Raw genomic sequence first — 19,852 nt, 5'->3', positions numbered from 1 at the left:
TTCCTAATTTGTTGAGTGTTTTTATAAAGAAGGGATGATGGATTTTGTCTTGATTCTGTTTCTTTGTGAATGATCATGTTGCTTTTATTTTTCATTCTCAGTGTGGTGGTTTACATTGAGTATGTTTCTAAGTCAACTGTATTTCTAGGATAAATTTCCCCTTGGTCATGATGTGTAATCCTTTTTGTGTGTTGCCAGATTTGGTTTGCTAGTTGAAGATTTGAGCACATATATTCATAAAGGATCGTTTCTATTTTTTTCTTGTGGTGTGTTTGTCTGATTTTGACAGCAGGGTAACACTGGCTGTGTGTAGAATTAGTTAGAAAGTGTTCCTAATTTGTGGGAAAGAGTCTAAAGATTGGTGATAATTTCTCTTTGTGTTTGGTAGAATTCAAGAATGAAGCCATCTGATTTTTGCATATATTGAACTTGGTATCCTGCAGTCTTGCTGAACTTGTATATTAGTTTTTTAGTAGGGCTTCCTTAGGATTTTTTATATACAAAATTGTGTTGTATGTGAATAGAGGATATTTTCTCCTATCTTTACAATGTGGATGCATTTGCTTTTTATATAATATAAAAATATTTTTTATTTTTATTCTTTTTATGAGTATAGCTTTTCTTCATGGGAAGTTTTAAGATTGCTATTCATTTTTGGTAGTTTATGACTTAAGAATTTGTCTATTTTAAGTAGGTTATATAATATGTTGCTATATAGTTCATGGGATTTTCTTACAATTCTTTTTATTCCCTTAAAATCTTTTTTTTTTTTTTTACTTTGGTAGTAATTACCATTTTTATGTTTTTTGTTTGATTAATTTGAATCTTTTTTTCCTCTTAGTAGAACCGAGTTTTGGATTCATTGATTCTTTTGCTTTTCTGGTCTCTATTTCATTGATTTCTGCTCTGATCTTTATTATTTCCTTCCTATTGCTGCTCTGGTTTTATTAGAGTTTTGTGGTTTTTAAAAAAAAAAATTCATTGTCTAGTTTCTCAAAGTAGAAAGTTGGATTATTAGAGATACCTCTGCTTCTTTTTTTTTTTTTCTAAGTTGTATTTTTAAGTAATCTCTATACTCCGTATGGGGCTTGAACTCAACAACCCCAAGATCAAGAATCACATACTTTACTGACTGAGCCAGCCGGGTGCCCTGAGATACTTCTTTTTTAAATATAGGCAATTACAGCTATAAATTTCCTTCTAAATACTACTTTAGACTCATCCCATAAGTTTTGATGTGTTATGTTTTCATTCTCATTCATTTCTAAGTATTTTCTAATTTCCCTTGTGATTTCTTTGTATTTGTTTTCTAGGAGAGTGTTGTTTAGCTTCCACATATTTGTACATTGAAATTTTTCTTGTTTGTAGTTTCTGATTTAATTCCCTTGTGGTTGGAGAATATGCTGTGTATAATTTCAATTATTTTAAATTTATTGAGGCTGTTTTATGGCCTAATAGATCTTGGAGATTGTTTTGTGTGCTCTTGAGAAGCGTGTCTCCACAGTGGTTGGCAGAGAGTTCTACAGATGTCTGTTAGTTCTGGTTGGTTTACAGTTGTGTTCAGTTTTGTGTTTCTTTGTTGATCTTTTTGGTTGTTCCATCCATCATTCAAAGTGAGTTATTGAAGTTGTCAGCTATTGTGAATTGTGTATTTTAATTCTTTGAGTTTTTGCTTTAAATAGGACTCTGTTGTTAGATTTGTATTTGTGTGTAATTTTTACTCTGTCTTGGTGTATTGACCCTTTTATCATGATAATATATATTCTTTTGTTTTCAGTAACAACTTTTGTCTTAATGTTTGTTTGGTATTAGTATAGTTATCTAGTCTCTCATTTGATTACTATTTTAGTTTCTTTTTTACTTTCTTCCGCTTGTGTGTCAGACCTAAAGTGTTCCCTGTAGAGTACATATCTCTGGATCTTTTTTCAGGAAGGAAAGGACTCTTCAGTGGATCTCTGCCTTTGGATTGGATAATTTTATCCATTTGCATTTATTATCATTACTGATAACATAGGACTTGAGTCTGCATTTTGGTATTTATTATTACATGTGTTATATCTTATTGTTTCTCTGCTCTTGTTCCTGTCTTTTGTGTGAATTAGATGTTTTCTAGTGTACCTTTTAGTTTCACTGTAGTTTCTTCTCTATAGTTCTTGAGTTCTCGCTCTCTTTTTTAAATAAAGATTTATTTGGGCGCCTGGGTGGCTCAGTGGGTTAAGCCGCTGCCTTCGGCTCAGGTCATGATCTCAGGGTCCTGGGATCGAGTCCCGCATCGGGCTCTCTGCTCAGCAGGGAGCCTGCTTCCTCCTCTCTCTCTCTCTGCCTGCCTCTCTGCCTACTTGTGATCTCTCTCTCTCTCTCTGTCAAATAAATAAATAAATAAATCTTTAAATAAATAAATAAAGACTTATTTATTTATTTAAGAGAGAGTGAGCTAACAGGGAGGGGGCAGAGGAAGAGAAAATATCCTGAGCAGACTCCCTGCTGAGTGTAGAGCCCAATGCAGGGCTCCATCCCAATACCCTGAGATCAGGACCTTGAGCCACAACCAAGAGTCAGATACTTAACTGATGGAGCCACCCAGGTGCCCCTTGAATTATTTTCTTAGTGGTTGCTCTGGAGGATTACTCATAGTATCTTAATAGGAAAATATAATTTGGATTGATACAAACTTAATTCCAATAGTATGTTAATTTTTTTAAAAGATTTTATTTATTTATTTAAGAGACAGAGATCACAAGTAGGCAGAGAGGCAGGCAGAGAGAGAGAGGAAGGGAAGCAGGCTCCCTACTGAGCGGAGGTCCTGATGCGGGGCTCGATCCCAGGACCCTGAGACCATGACCTGAGCCGAAGGCAGAGGCTTAACCCACTGAGCCACCCAGGCACTCCTAGTATGTTAAATTTTGCAATATAGTGTATCTGTTTTCTGCTTTCTTCTTTTTGCTATTATTGTCATGAAATTATATACGTATACAATTTAAACCCAAATGTTATAATTACTACTTTGATTTTTTTTCTACTTTGTTTTTTAGATAGAATTAGAAACAAGTCATTTATATTCTTTTATGTTTATCTATGTGAGTTATCTCTCTTGATGTTCTTGCTTTGTGTGGATTTGATTTACTACCTAGTTTCCTTTCTTTTCCACTTTATTATTTCTTAATATGCCGGTTTGTTAGAAACTTTTAGTTGGGAACATCTTAGCTTCTCCATTTTTGAAGTATAAATTTGCTCCATATAGAATTCTTGGTTTACAGGCTTTTCTTTCAGCGTCACAGTATGTCATCCCACTGCCCGCTGGCTTCCATGGTTTCTGATGAGAAGTCTATTATGTATCTAACTGAGTAAAATAGCGTTAACTATATAAAGTGATAATGGTGACATTCCTCTGGAGTGCGCAACATGTAAAGAAATAAAACGTGAGATGTCTGCGTGGCTCAGTCTAAGCTTAAGTGTCTGCCTTCAGCTCGGGTCATGGTCCCAGGGTCCTGGGATTGAGTTCTGCGTTGGGCTCCTTGCTCAGCAGTGAGTCTGATTTTCCCTCTGCAAGCAGATCCTCCTCCTTGTGTTCTCTCTTTCTCTAACAAATAAATCTTAAGAAATAAAACATGACAACAGTAGCAAAATGTGGGAAGAGGTAAACAGGCTTTAAAAAGCTTTGTGTTACATTGTCATCATGTGATAAATATACTAATTCAACCAAAGATATGTCAGAGGTGTACTTTTTAACACTTACATGGTGTTCATTAATACACTACCAAAATGTATAGCAAAACGTTAATAAGGATTAAATGTAGAAAAATACAAAGAACATAGGAAAGGATGAATGGAGAGAACAGATGGGAAACTAACAAGCTCTAGTGGATTTAAACCTGTGTATAGTAGGAGTTAAACTAGTCTTCTTAGTCTCTTTTATTTGATATTTGGTACAACCATAATTTTAAAAATGGTAGTAAATGTAAAATTTGAAAATATCTGTATTGATATATTGATCTGAAAATTTTTTATGTCTGTTTCCTTTGCTAAACACAGAGTACCACAGTAATACATTTTTTGTTCATGCGCTTTAAAGTCTTGCCACTCCCTCACTGCTGTTGAATTTGAGCTTGTTTTTATATGCCCTGCAACACCTCAGACATGTACCAACTATGCTGGTTCACTGCGTGTTCCGAGCCACACCCGTCCACATCTGCTGGGACAGATTTACGTGTCGAGTAACTTTCCTTCCACCACTTCACAATAACCCACAAGCTACAGTGCTGTGTCACCTACTTCCCCAAGTAAACTTCAGATCTTTTTCAGTGTAAAGTGTCATATTTACTGTGGTGTTTATGTATCTTAAATAATTTAGTGTGTGTAAAATCGTTTTTTATTGAATTGGGGGTTTTTAAAGTTGGGTTCTTCCCTTTTTTTAAATGTGTTACTGATGGAGTTTAGGAATGCTGTGCTTGTAACCCCATTTTTTTCTGATAAGCCCTGTGGTTTTTACTGCATGATTTCGTATAGTGTAGTCATTTTAAGGACCTTAAATATGATAATAAAGCATGAGTTCCCCTTCCCCCAGCTTTGGTTTAATAGAGATTTCATTTTCACTGTCTTCTGGGCTTTCTATATTCTTATGAGAAATGCACAAGTGTTCAGCTCAGTGTTCCTATGACAGTAAAATGTCTTTTTTTTCTGGCTGTTTTCAGTGTTCTTTTGTTTTGTTTTATTATTTTTTTAAAGTTTTCAGCAGTTTGGCTGTGATTTGTGCCTAGGTGTGCTTTTCTTGGTATTGAATGTGTGAGGTTTGCATGCTTCTTAAATTTAGAGATCTTTTTCTTTTCCGAAATCTGGAAAATTGTTCTCTGAATTTTTGACCCACTCTCTTTTTCTCCTTGTGGGACTGTGGTTACATGTTTGATAGACCCTTTTTTTTTTTGTTAAGATTTTATTTATTTATTTGACAGAGATCACAAGTAGGCAGAAGAGAGAGGAGGAAGCAGGCTCCCTGCTGAGCAGAGAGCCTGATGCGGGGCTCGATCCCAGGACTCCAGGATCATGACCTGAGCCAAAGGCAGAGGCTTTAACCCACTGAGCCACCCAGGCGCCCCTTGATAGACCTTTTGATGCTGCCTCAGCCGGCTCTCTTTTTTAGCCTTAATATTTTTTCTCTCTGTTCTTCAGAATCTGCTCTGATTTCATCATTACTTACTCATTCTGCCATTTCCAGTGTGCCATTAAGTACATAAGTAAATGCTTATTTCAGATATTTTTCAGCTCTAGAATTTTGGTTTTTTTAAAATTCTTTTTCTTTGTTGAAATTGCTATCATTTCATTCAGTACAAGCACATTTGTCTTTACGTCCTTGAGCATTGTAACAACAGCTGCTTCAAAATTCTTTATATTTTAATTTCAAACACTTCATCATCTCAGAGGCATTCTCTTTTGTTTCTGTTCTCTTGAATGGGGGTGATATTTTCCTGTGTCTTTTTATGTAAAGTACCATTAATTGTATTCTAGCATATTATATATGGGTTACCGATTTTAAAAGCAATAGTATTTTTAGAGAATTTGGCTCTTTTTAAGTATGTATTTCATGCTTTATGTGCGGATTATTGTTTCTTTGACCCATGTATTTCTTCTCATTTTTTTCACTTATCTTTCTACTAAAGCATATCCCCAAATAGTTCTTTTGTGAGGTTCTGCGGAAAGTAAGCCGTTAGCTTTTTAGTGTCTTAAAATACCTTATTTTGCCCTCATTTTCAGTGATACTTTATCTGAGGATTCAGTTCTAAGCTGGCAGTTCTTTATCCTTAGTGCTTTTGTGCCATTGTTTATTGTCATAAATGGTCCTTTTTTGGGGGAGATAATTTGCCTTTTCTCTTCGTAAGCCTTTAGGATTATGTGTTATCGATATTCTACAGTGTGCCCACGTGAGAGTTTATCTTCTAAGCTTTTAGTAGTTTCTGTGGTTTTTTATGTATATAATCATGGCAACTAAAAATAAAGATGATTTTATATCTTTTAATATTAATACTGGTTATTTGTTTTCATTATATTATTAAATTATCAGAAACCTTCAAAATACTATTTAACAGTTGTAGTAGACAATTCCATGTCCTGATTTTAATGGAGATGGCTTCAGTGTTTACTGTTGAATACTTGCTGTATTAGATTTGGTAAAAGTGTGTCGTATTTTAGTTTGCTTTTATTTTGGTTGAGTTTTTGTTAAAAATGGTAGCTGAAGGGCGCCTGGGTGGCTCAGTCTGTTTAGCGGCTGCCTTCAGCTTAGGTCATGATCCTGGAGTTCCAGGCTCTAGGCCCATGTCAAGGTCCTTGCTCGGGGGGAGTCTGCTTCTCCCTCTCCCTCTGCTCTTCTATCCCTGCTTCTCCCCCTGCTCATGCTCACGCTCTGTGTGTGTCTCAAATAAGTAAAATCTTTAAAAATAAATAAATAAATAACGGTAGCAAAATTTATCAAGTGCCATTTTAAGTCTTGATGCAATCATAGTTAGCCTTTTCACAAACTGGATTCACCTTATTTTATTTAGTCGGTGGCTTTTCTTTTTCTTTTTGCATCAGTACTTACAAGTGTATTGTTTTATACTCTTCCCACTTTTCAGCTATCTTTATCAGGTTTTATTTATATTTTATAAGCTTCTAAAATGAATCACATAGTTCAATAACTTTTCCTTTTATATTTCTTTTTTTGGAGATAATTTTGTTCTTTTAGTTTGATAAATTAAAACAAAGAATCTTATCTTTAATTTGATTTTGTCATTTTGCCAAATTCTAAGAAAACCGGTACGTGGATACTATACAGTACAAACTTTTTTTTTCTTTTTTAAAGATTTTATTTATTTATTTGACAGACAGAGATCACAAGTAGGCAGAGAGGCAGGCAGAGAGAGAGGAGGAAGCAGGCTCCCCGCTGAGCAGAGAGCCCAACGTGGGACTTGATCCCAGAACCCAGGGATCATGACCTGAGCTGAAGGCAGAGGCTTTAACCCACTGAGCCACCCAGGCGCCCCTACATTACATACTTTTAAATGTAATTTTATTAAATATCTCACATGTTTTTTATGTGAATTTGACATTTTTTACAAATATGTATCCGTGTCCCTTTTTTTGTGGTCTTGATTATTACTGTGTCTTTTTGGAAGTATAATAGTTTCCTAAATATTGTTTCTTTTTTCTTCCACAAGTCCCTCTACGCTTTTTATTAGAAATTTTAATCCTGAATACTTAAGTGTGGATACGTTGAAAGGCTTTTATAGTTGTTAGTAGAGTATATAATTATTACTAGTACTTTGGGTGTATTTAAGAATGAGTATTATAGGAATTTACTGTGAATCTGAGTTTTATTGTTGCTTAATATTGCCTTTTTTGCTGTTTAAGGAATTGTAAAATTTTTTTGTAGCTGCCTTTTGAGTTTCAACTTGGGTAATAACCTGCTTTTGTTCCTCTCTCTGCCCACCCCCTTCTTTTTTTTAACAGTTACATGGGAATTGGTCTTTCTGCTCAAGGTGTGAACATGAATAGACTACCAGGTACTTGTAATTGAATTATGATACTGTCTTATGGCTATATCTTTCTGTCTAAATATTTGAAGTAATAATTGAAATAGTTAAGTACATTGATTTTCTGTGTTTTTAATCTCCTCTATGTTATGAGTTTGAAGGGGAAGTCAGGTGGTATTTAAAAATTTAAATTTTATGCTATTTAGCAAAACTTGTATCTATCATGCATTTTTTTTGTTTTATGTTTTTGCTTGTTTTGGTATTTTAACTTCTATTACATAGTCATATCAATGACTTTAAATATTTTAATGTGATTAATTCTCTTTGCTCTCCAGTACATTCCTGGCTTTTAACTTGTTTTCATTTGTTCAATATTCTGGAAATGGAGGCTCATAGTCCAAGTGAGCTAAGGAAGGTGTCAGCTGAGATGGCAGAACTGTTTCCCAAAGCCATCAATCAGATGAAAGTGATTCTTGGATTATATTTTCTGTTATTCTTACTAATGTTAAAAATTAATTTGGGAGGAAACTTTGAAAATAGAAAAATCTTCTATTTTATATTAAACTCTGTGTGTGTGTAAATGAAAGCAAAATTCCTTTGGTTTATTAGCAAAGGAAATATGCATGGAAAATGTGTCTTGCCTTTTTTTTTTTTTTTTTTAATGGTAAGAGTCTTGTTTAATACATGTTTTAGTCTTCTGTGTGGCAGATTTATTTTCCTTAGTGTTGCAAACAGTATTTTAATGTAGAAATCATGTGGTGTAATTATTGGGAATTTAAATGTACATTTGAGAGTTTTACTTTTGTGCTATCATCTATTGTACTATTCTTGCTTTTCTTTTCATAATCTTAGTGAATAGCTCTAGTACAGAGGAACGTTACTTTTCATTGTAAATATACTGGAACTTTCTCTTTAGGCTGGGATAAACATTCATATGGTTATCATGGGGATGATGGACATTCATTTTGTTCTTCTGGAACGGGACAACCTTATGGACCAACTTTTACGACTGGTGATGTCATTGGCTGTTGTGTTAACCTTATCAACAATACCTGCTTCTACACCAAGAATGGACATAGTTTAGGTACTAAGATAATGTATTGCATGTAAAGTAATCAAATACTGTGATTATTGTACTTATAGCATAGTAGTCACACTTGTGTAGTCCTCGATTGTAAGTACATGCCTCTGGATGTTATTTCTTTGTTCTTTCCAGGTGGAAGTTGAGGAAATGGTAAAAATTTACATTCTCTGAACGCCACGTTGTATCACATATATGGGAGTAACTATGAAAATATTCCTTAGTTCCCATATTTATTCTGGTAATAGAAATGCTAAGTCTTTTCTGCTTTGAGTAAGACACTAATCACTTCATAGTATGACTGAATTCTCTAAGTAACAGGTACTAAGAAGAAAAGGCTGTCAGTTTTTAGTGTAGTATGGGGTAATCATGAAGGAAAGTCTTGATACTATCAACCAAAGGAAAGGCATTTGACCCACTAAAGGGCAGGCCTGCCCTTTAGTGATGACTAAAGGGTGATGACTACAAGTTCTGCAGAAAGGAGCAGAATTAAAACCATAACAGCAAAACTTCCAAGGATAAAAGACAGATGGTAAATAAAAAAATAAATTAATGAAAACATAAAGAGGCATAGCCATCCCAAGACTAGTAGAAAATCAGGCTTTTTGGTTGTGTATGCACCCATAGTGTTTCAAATTGAGAACTGTGAACTGTGTGTGGTGGTTATATTCCCTTAGAAGTTTTTTTGTTTTTGTTTTTATACAGAAACTATGAAGGATAGCAAGACTGATGCTTTAAAAGTAAAATGGTTTCACATTACTAGAGAAGTGCTTGATTCAAAGCAAACTACTTCTGATGAAGTAAAGCAAAAGGAAGCAAAAACTAGCCTCGGAAGGCAGAAATTTCATTGTGCTCATAAATTGTATTTAAAAATTAGACTGCAAATAGTGTCCTTAGGCATATAATAGATGTTCTTTAATATAACACAAAAACTGTTGTGTCTTTCATTTCATAGTAGAAAATTCTGGATTTCTGGCTGCATTGGTAATAGCTGTCATATTCCTGACATAAAATTAGTGTCTTCACTTTTATATGCAGCTTAAGTCTTTTCGTTCTGAATATTAATACTGATTTTGAAGTCCTGTCTTATCAACAGAAAGGTTGTCCCAAGTCCACACAGGAGTGTTGCTTCGGGACACCAGGAGATGTGTGGATTTGTGATTTGATTGCTATGGCTGGCCCCTTTCCAGATGATGTATCCTCTAGTTGATTCCGTGTTACTGTCCTGGCTCTGACTCTTCACAGCATTTAACCCAAGGTGGTCTTAGTTGCCTTGCTTGCTTAAGGTATTTGATCTTAAATTAAACTGCAGAAATCTGCTTTTAGGTATGACCTTTGATCCAAAATGCAAAAGAAGGCATATTTTTAAACCAAAAATTAGTCTTTTTACTGTTTTTTAAAACTTTATTCCAGAGAAGGAATTTTGTTTTGGGAAATAGAAAGATCATAGGTGATGTGATTTTATTTGATTGTTAGATTTTTCACAAACATTAATATTGAGATTTTCTCTTGAATAAGAAATCTATTTAAAATGTGAGATACTTCTTAAGAAAAGGGTACTTCATGATAAAATCACGTTCTAATTTTAAGTAAGTTTTTGAGACATTTGTCAGTATTCATTTATAAATTTCATGTTTATTAAGAGCCGTTAATATGGGTTCTTTAGTTGCCTGGGTTTTGTCTCCTGGCTTAGGCCATGTGACCTTATGCAGATTAATATTTCTGTGCCTCAGTTTGTAAGTAGGACCACTGTAATACCTGCCTTTCTTTGGTTGGTAAAGTAGACTGAAATGATGCATGCAAAGTTCTTAGGTGACTGCCTGGCACATAGTGAGTACTCATTCCGTGTTGTTAGCCAGTCTGGGCTAGATGCTGGGGATGCAGTGGTAAAAAGTCACTCCTTTAGAACAGAGGTCAGCCCGCCACAGCTCATGATCCAGATTGGTCTCCTGTCTGTGCTTTAAGTCAAGTTTCTTGGGAACAGAGCCGCCCCCCCATTCCTTTGTGCGATGTATACAGTGCTTTTCTGTCCAGTGGCAGGACTGAGTGCTTGTGACGGAGACCGTAGAGCCTGGAGAGTGAAAGATTTACTCTCTGGGTCTTCATGGAAGTATGCTTCCCTCTGGTCCAGTTTCTAGCATCTAGAAGATAAAAATATTATTTACATACTTTTGTACTTCCCAGAGTGGGTCATTTCTACCCAAAACCTGATACATCTTTAGTTTCTTTTTCATGAAGGTGTTAAAAATATATATTTACTGATCATAGAAATAGAACTGGAAAGGTTTTTATTTGAGAAAATAGTTAAAGGAGAGACAGTTCAGTATCTAGGTTAATTTAATTGGAAGTTTTTTTACTTTGTTTTATTGAAAATCATCAATTGAAGATCACTTTTTGAAAAGCCTTTTGACATATCAGAAAATTATAAATATAAAAAATTGTCTTCCAGGTAAAATTTAAATCTGACTTACTAAAGTAGTATCTTTTTGTGGTCTGAATGTGTACAGGTTGTGGTAGCCATTTCAAAAATGTTAATCTCTGGAATTGAGTTGGGTTTTTCATTAGAGTTTATGGTAAAGACTGAGGATTTCAGTAATTATTCAGTAATTATTAACAAAAAGGAATTTGGGCTAAAACTGTGAAAGTAGACCATCTTTGCTATAGGAGATATCTTTGAGGAAAATAACTTCTTAGGCTGCTAAATTATGATTAAGATACTAAGATACAGTTGGTAATATTTTATTAAAATACTCTATGTTGTTTCCTGTATCCTTTTTAGTTTTCTGAGAATTTTAGAATAAATTTTCATATTTGGCCTATGATCACTTTGCTTTCTATTTATTAATGAAGCTAAAAGTAGTCTGTTTATGGGAAGCTTAGGTGACCACGAGTTTTGCTTTCCTTTTGACAAGCCAACATGAATTTACTAGTTTTTAAAAGTCATAAAGGTGGGACTTGACTACAAACCCCTGTTTTTACACATTTATTAAAAACCATACAGTAGAGAGGCTTAGTCAGTTTGTCTTTTAATTTTGTTACTTTATTTTTTTTTAAATATTTTTAAAGGTTTATTTATTTATTTATTTATTTGACAGACAGAGATCACAAATAGGTAGAGAGGCAGGCAGAGAGAGAGGGGGAGGCAGGCTCCCCGCCGAGCAGAGAGCCCGATGCGGGGCTCGATCCCAGGACCCCGGGATCATGACCTGAGCTGAAGGCAGAGGTTTTAACCCACTGAGCCACCCAGGCGCCCCAGTTTTGTTACTTTAATAGAGTCAAATAGTTGTGTTTTCTGATGGTGTACAGCACAATAACAGAGCCATAAAATTTCACGTGGGAAGAGGCCTTAAAAGATAATTCAGTGGAAATGCCCTCAGTTTTTAGATGGTGGTCCACATAGGAAAGGTAGTGGTGTTGATGTGGGGTTTTTTTAGGTTTTTATTTTATTTAATTTATTTATTTGACAGAGATCACAAGCAGGCAGAGAGGCAGGCAGAGAGAGAGAGAGAGAGAGAGAGAGGGAAGCAGGCTCCCCGCTGAGCAGAGAGCCCGATGCGGGACTCGATCCCAGGACCCTGAGATCATGACCCGAGCCGAAGGCAGCGGCTTAACCCACTGAGCCACCCAGGCGCCCCAAGGTTTTTTTTTAGGTTTAATGTGTGTTTAGACTGGAAGAATTGAGAGTAAGTGACTATCTCCTGTTTTTCTAGAGCTCAGTCTTTTTAAGCATATGAATGAGATCCTACAGAAATACTTGGTGTATTTATTATTTTATTTTCAGTGAAGTAATGTATTTAAATATTAGAAGAGAGATTATTAAATCATCAGTTTGGGATGCCAGTAGACTCACTCCTCTGACTTGTATCTGAACATGACTGTGGTGAAATTACTGTCCGAGGACATCCATGAGAAATTCTCAGCTGTATTACCCTTGATCCCTTGAATGAGGAATTGAGTCTTTTCACAGAATAGTCAAGTTATTTAAGAATGTACTTTCATGCGGAAAAACTTCTTTTTAAGAAACAAAAGTACTGTATTTTGCATCGTTCAGTTTTTTTCCCTTGGTAACAAGAATTCCCTTTCCCGCAGAATTACTTAAAAGCTGAATGTAGGTGAGGAAGACTGAGTGGTAAGGCTCAATAAAGCAGCGTGGGTTTCGGTCAAAAATCCAATGTGACTGTTTTGCAACCGGTTTTCTTATAAGGTTCTTGACATAGCTTAGAAGATCTGTCTGAAACCAGAGTCCTGGAGGCAGGCGCAGTACTCCAGAAAGAACACTGCGGTGTGACTAGCAAGGATGTTGATCTTGAAGGGAGATAGAACGTTCTCTCTCAGACCTCTGTTGGTGTTACTGGGAAAAACACTGGTCTCACTATTTAATTCTAGGTTTTGAGTTTTTTCCTTTCCTTCCTTTGCCATTCCTTCCCTTGTTTTCAGTTTAAATTCAGCTTGTCACTATCGTCTGCCTTTGAAAAACCGTGTCTAATGCCACTTTTTTGGTTTTTGTTTTGTTTGTGTTTTAGGTATTGCTTTCACCGACCTACCGGTAAGACATACTTTCTTTTAAAAGCTGTTTTGTATTTTTAATTAAAAGAAGCGTAAAGAAACTGGTATTAAACGTGTTTGGAATTCTGTCTCACTGATATTTATCAAGTTTATATGCGATGCATAGACCAGAGATCCTTTCCCCGGGCGCCAGGTGCCCTGGCACAAGGGAACTGTGTAACTAAACAAATAAATCAGAATTGTTACTTAAAATACATCTTGTACTGTCACTGTCACTGCGTTCAGTTGAAATGTGTTTCTTTGGTATCGCTGAACAGTTCAGCAAGTGACTGTGCCACGGATGCTGTGACCGTGCTCCAGACCAGGTGAAGGGCTCCTTCCTCTTGACGTATTCAGTCTGGGGACTAGGAGTAAACAGGACGTTAAGGACAAATAAACTATGACATTGTAAAGCGTGGTAGGTACCTTTTAAAGAAAGAGCAAGAGAGTGGGGGAGTACCAAAGACAGAACGTGGACTATACGGTTCACTCGCCTTTGCCAAGGTGTGCAAGGGGGCACTGGAGCAGAGGCCCGGAACAGAGTGAGGGAGTCAGCAGAATAGGTAGATGGAGCAAGAATGGCCCAGGCAGAGAAGCAGGTAGAGGAGCTGACTAAGTCAGGGCTCCACAGAGGGGACGAAGACAAGAGTGCGCTAGATGAGTCCAGGATCGAGGTGGGGCAGGGTGAGCGAGTTCATGGACACCTGGAGGGCCACTGCCAGTACTTGGGCATTTACTCCGCCCTAAATGCAGACACTGCAGTCTCCATTCCCGTGGCGTAGCTTCAGTTTTAAAGGGTCGCTGACAGCTTTTTGAAAAGTAGACTGGGACAGGGATTTAGGGCAGAAGCAGGCAGACCTGGGAAGAGGCTCTTGCAGAAATTCAGGCAGCAGGTGATGGTGACTCACATCGTTAGAGATTTGAGGGCTTTGACTGTGGATACCTTATTTACCCAGGCGAAGACTGCCCATCGTAACATACATCATATGTAACACTGATGGGGAAAGACCTAACAAACTAGGATAGGATGCTTTGTTATCACTTAAAATTGTTATTTTGTATTCACTGAATGATCTCTTAGGGTATTTAAATATAGATTTTTAAAAAAAAATTATTTATTTATTTGACAGAGAGAGAGAGAGAGAGGTCACAAGTAGGCAGAGAGGCAGGCTCCCCGCCGAGCAGAGAGCCCAGATGCGGAGCTCAATCCCAGGACTCTGAGATCATGACCAGAGCTGAAGGCAGACCCTTAACCCACTGAGCCACCCAGGCACCCTTAAATACAGGTTTTTTAATGTATAGATTTTAATCAGTATCACTTGTTAAACACCTGAAAATAATGAATTAAGGAATATAGATTGGCTAAGATATTCCCCAAACTTCATATTTAGAATCCAGTCTTTTAAACCACTTTTTTAGAGTTGATGTCTGTGGTTTTCTACTTGATGCTGACATCTCTGCCATCAAGAAAATTTCCTGAGAGCTCTCCGTTATGTCTCTCGCATTTTCTCCCAAGCTTCCAATTGCATTGTGCAGGCTCTGATGCTGCCCATTTTTAGTATTACCAGAAGGCACTACAACAACCAGGACTCTGGTATTTCTTTCTTAGTTGGTCTGTGCATAACTTGTTGACTAAAATGTCTCTGAGGTAGCAGTTATCCAGCTGTTCCACCAGGAAAAAAAATGAGTGAAGTTCCAGAATTTTCGGAGAGCCACACCTGTGCATGCAGGAACAGCTGCCTGTGTACAGATGTAAAGTGCCACTGTTTATAAACACATTTCAGTTTCTGAGATGTTTTGAGAAGGGTGACAGGAGAATCAGAGGCAGAGGATAGTCATCCTATCTATAAGTTACTAATGTTCCTGAAGAAAATTCTAGGGGGAGAAAAAACAGAAGAAATAGAAGTTATAATAGAGAACAATTTTGCTAAGCCAAGGAAAATTCGGAGTCTAAAATCAACATGCTCACTAGGAAGTATTATTTGATAAGCAGTATGGGAACCAGTGTTTATCTTTTTGAAAAAGTTTGTAATCTTAGGATTTTGTCTTATATTTATGCCAAAGTAAGTTTCAGGTAGATTAAAGAGTTAAATTTAAAAATAAAAATAAGTATGTTTGGAAAATACCCCAACTGAGAGCCAAGAGGATTTTCTGATGAATTGGATGTGAAAAATACGAGAGAAAATAGGACCTTGAGATTCTTGGCCTGGGGGATGGAAAGAATGGTGATGCCACTTACTGATGCAGAGAGGGCTGTATATAGGCAGAGCAGGTTTAAGGTTGGGGGTGGATCTGGAGATCAGTTTTGGATAAGTTTAGGTGTTTTTTGGTTTTTTTTTTTTAAGATTTTATGTATTTATTTGACAGAGATCATAAGTAGGCAGAGAGATAGGCAAAGAGAGGAGGGTGAGGCAGGCTCCCTGCTGAGCAGAGAACCTGATGCGGGGCTCGATCCCAGGACCCTGAGACCATGACCTGAGCCGAAGGCAGAGGCTTTAACCCACTGAGCCACCCAGGTGCCCCTGGTTTTGGATAAGTTAAATGGAGTTCCCAAGTATACAGTTGGCCGTGTAAGCCTATAATTCAAGAGAGTGATCTGGGCTGGAGACAGAATTTGGGGAATCCTTGGCATTTCTGTTTAATGTATGAGACCAGGTGACATCCACAGGGAAGTGTGTGTAGGCAGAGAAGAGGGGCATGCATGTTTGGGAAAAGAGAAGGAACCAGCAAAGGGAGATTGAGAAGGAGCCTACGGTGAGGTCGGAGGAAGACTTAGAAGGGGGTGTGTCCTCAAAGTCAAGTGAAGAAAGCCTTTCTAGAAGCAAGGTGAAATCACCTGTGTGAGATGTTCCTGTGATACCACGTGTAGGCTAAGAACTGAGAATTAATTACGGATTTAGCAGAGAGGAGGATGCTGGTGACCTTGACACAGAGTTTCAGCAGACTGAGTGATGGAGAAATCCTCATTGGAAAGAGTTTACTAGCGAATAGGAGGAGGGAAATCACCAAGTAGGGACAGGTTTGTGGAGGATTTCAACTGAATAGGGAAGAAGCAAGTGGCATGTGGTGGCTGGTCGCAGATGTGGAGGCAAATGAAGATTTTTTTATTTACCAGGATGTTTAGTTGCCGATGAGAATGATTCCAGTAGCAAGCAGATGAGTTAATATAAAGGGAGGAGAAATAACGCAGTCCTCACACCACTTACTGGACGCACGGGGCTGCAGTCACGTGCTTAGGAAGCGGGGGGCTGCGGGTGTGGCCCGTTGGAGGTGCTGGTGGGGTGTGTGTGGCTCAGATCTCTCCAGGGGCTGCAGGGCGGGCAACATTCGGTTCCCTTTGCAGTTGGCAGAAGGGCTCACCTGGGAGGGTGTTTGGTGTTTTGTTTTTTTACCCCTTTTGTGGCCTTAAGCAAGTAAAACCAACCTGTTGGAGCAAGCAGTTGTTCGATGAGCTTCTGTTCCTCACTTGTACAAGTGGTGATAATTTGGAAAAGGCTAAGTGGGTTGTAGACATGTTGACTATTTTTGTGTTGTCTTCTGATTATTTTTGTCCCATTTGAGAGTCACTAGTCCTGTTTTTTGCCTTGTCTATAATTAATCAGTGAGGATACTCCGCTTTGTAGCACCAGTGGGTAAAGTGGTTACGGTGGTTGTTGCAAGGTTGTCTTTTGTTTTGTTTTTTATACAGTGGTTCTGTTTTATTTTGTGACTCAGATCTTCTGGGACTCCCACATGCAGCACAGCATTCTGCTACTTAAAAAAGGAAAAAAAAAAGCTAGTCTTTCCCTTAAGTGTCCCACCAAAGAAGTGTCTGTATGTTCTGTACCTGTGATGCCTCACTAGCGGGTCGTAGCATTACATCCTGGCAGGGTATTTACAGAACAAAAGTTGGTCTAGATGGTTGCACTCATCATGGAACCTACAGTGTTTACACGCCTTTGAAAACCTGGTATCTTTTTCAAAATGATCTTTCTTCACCAGTTCGGGAAGTGTCCCTCTGTAAACTCACTCATTTTGGGATTAGGTCAATTCCTTTTGTTACAGAAGCTGCTCTCATCTAAAATGATGCTGCATTCCAGATCTTGCTGCAGATTTGAAATCTACTTTCCATAGATACATTATTTGCTTTCATTTTCACTAGAAAACATCTTCAAAACAGAACAAAACTATACTATTGAGGATATGATTTTGTGTATCTTTAGCTTTTGAATATTTTTAGGATCTGTATTTTTCATAGGTTAATAGAAATTAGGAGATCTTTTTAAATTCTCTTCATAGAGGCTTAAGTTATTCTCATTTTTGTGTAATTCTACACAAGAAGGGGTGATTTTTTTTCTTCTTTAATTTATAAAGTTTCCTGGAAAACATTATTTTACATAAATCCACAGCCTGGATTCATGCTATATCATAGAAGAACCTTGAAAGCATTATGCTGAGATGAAAGAAGGCAGTCACAAAAGACCACATATTCTATAATTCCGTTGATATGAAATGTCCAGAATAGGCTGATCTGTATTGTCAGAAAGTGGTTGTTGTGGGTTATGGAATGGTGGGCAGGAGCGAACTGCTAGGTGTGTGGTTACTTTTTGGAATGATGGAAATGTTGTAAAATTAAATTGTGATGATTGCACATCTCGGTGATTATTCTGGGTTTTTTTTTTTTTTAAAGATTTTATTTATTTATTTACTTGTGAGAGAGAGAGAGAGAGAGAGAGTGCAAGCGCACAAGCGGGCAGAGTGGCAGGCAGAGGTGGAGAGAGAAGCAGGCTCCCTGCCAAGCAAGGAGCCTGATGCAGGACTCCATCCCAGTCCTGGGATCATGACCTGAGCCGAAGGCAGCGACTTAACCGACTGAGCCACCCAGGCGCCCCTATTTGTTCTGTTTTTAGAAATCTATAGTCTAGCAAGTGAAAAAGTCTTTTACATTATTTTTTAAATGTGTGGTCCAGCCAGTTAGGAGGTAATTCCTTTCTCTCTGGTTCTTCAGGTTTAAAGTTGAGTAAGTAGTATAAAAATACACTTTTCATTGACCCCAGCTAGCTTTACCATGCCCAGTTTCTTATTGAGTTTTCCTGATTCCAGAAGTTATATATAGTGTTAAGTATTGAAATACTGTTAATAAATGTTTATAAATACAGAAATGTACAAAAGAGAAGTTTCTCATAATCCCAGCCTGTTTAGATGGCTCTGTTGACTTGAGTGTAGATCTTTCCAGGTCTGTTTTTAAACTTGTATTAACCAGTCTGTCTATTATTTAAATGTTTACAGAAAAGGTAGAGTCATAGTTTATGTAGTCTCTAGCTTGCTTTCTTCATTTAGTAATATATAGGACATCTTTCTCTGTCAGTATACAGATTTTTTACTCTTATTTTTTATAGTATCTTATTGTATGATGCACTACCGCAACTTCTGAGATGCACATCGTTCCTATTTTGACATGAAATGGGGGTGCATCTTAGGCCCTCTGGCCTGTCAGATTTAGTAGGCAGTGTGTTTTCTTCAACGTAAAATGATGGTATATCTTATTAGAGTCTGAGTTTCAGTGAGTTTGGTGGGTAATACCACCTGTGAGTGGACATTCTTTTTTGCTATAAAAATAATGCTGCAGTTGGTATATCTTTGCACATTGTTTTTCTGTTGGATTTCATTCTTACACATGAAATTGTTTTGTCAGTTTTAATAGACTTGGCCAAATTTCTTTCTTGAAATATTATCAGTTTACATTTCTGTGTATAGTGGCTGAGAGGGCTTATTGTCTCAACCTTCAGTCAACATTGGGTATTTTCAGTCTTTTAAATCTTAATCTAATGTGCAAAAAACCACTCTTCTTGTTTTGATTTGTATTTTAGGAAATTGAATGAGGTTAAGTGTCTCTTCATATTTTCATTGTCATTTTATATTTCTTCTGCAAATTGCCTGTATACCCATCACCACTTTAAAAAAAATTTGAGTTGGCTTGTTAATCTTTGTCCAATTGTGAAAATATTGTTTGCACTGAGAATGTTGATCTTTTCTCATATGTGCAACAGGGTTTTTGCTATAAAGCCCGTTTGTCTTGACATTTATGGCATGTTTTGTCACAGGAACGTTTTACACTTTTTTAATGGCACAATTTTATCACTGTTCCTGAATGTCGATTATCTTTTATAGTGTTATGATTATGTTCTTGAATTTGTTGGGAAAATTTAGATTAGCAAACAAAACATCTTTTTTAAAGATTTTATTTATTAGGGAGAGAGAGAGCACAGAGAGGGAGGAAGGAGGCTTGCTGCTGAGCAGAGTACGAACAGAGGGCTCCATCCCAGGACCCTGAGAGATCAGAGCCGAAGGCAGACACTTAGCTGACGGAGCCACCCAGGCGCCCCAGGCAAACAAAATATTTCTAAAGCATCTTTGGGCAATGCTGAATATCAGAATTATAAATTCTGCTTAACAAACAGGATTGCCTTACATTCGGTGTTATCTTTATTAAGAAGCTTTGGCCTTCTATACTTTTGTTTTAAAGTATGTCTTAATTTTGTAATGGAGTTTAATGGAAAGAATACTGTGCTAGAAATGGTGAGGCTTACATTAATTGCTTTATGTCTGTCATGAAGAAGTTGTGTGCTTTTTGGCGCCTGGGTGGCTCAGTTGGTTAGGCTCGGGTTTTCATCCCAGCATCCGGGAATCGAGCCCCACATCTGGCTCCTTGCTCCAGGGGAGGCCTGCTTCTCTCTCTCCCACT

The 19,852-nt window shown here is 37.2% G+C and overlaps 1 protein-coding gene across 2 annotated transcripts in view; it reads left to right on the top strand.

The window, feature by feature from the left end:
• Positions 1–19,852, top strand: part of RANBP9 (RAN binding protein 9) — an 88,548-nt gene that overhangs the window by 41,896 nt on the left and 26,800 nt on the right. For both annotated transcript variants that reach the window (XM_004753756.3, XM_045066997.1), the window contains exons 3-5: positions 7,480–7,532; positions 8,419–8,586; positions 13,107–13,129. In XM_004753756.3, coding sequence (XP_004753813.3) covers positions 7,480–7,532; positions 8,419–8,586; positions 13,107–13,129 — 244 coding nt within the window. The remainder of the gene's footprint in view (positions 1–7,479; positions 7,533–8,418; positions 8,587–13,106; positions 13,130–19,852) is intronic.

The sequence above is a fragment of the Mustela putorius genome, unplaced genomic scaffold (assembly GCF_011764305.1).
Source record: "Mustela putorius furo isolate JIRA1106 unplaced genomic scaffold, ASM1176430v1.1 tig00003870_pilon_pilon_pilon, whole genome shotgun sequence".
Classification (NCBI taxonomy): Eukaryota; Metazoa; Chordata; class Mammalia; order Carnivora; family Mustelidae; genus Mustela; species Mustela putorius.
Note: the sequence above shows the minus strand (reverse complement) of the source record. Positions and strands in the feature narration are given on the sequence as shown.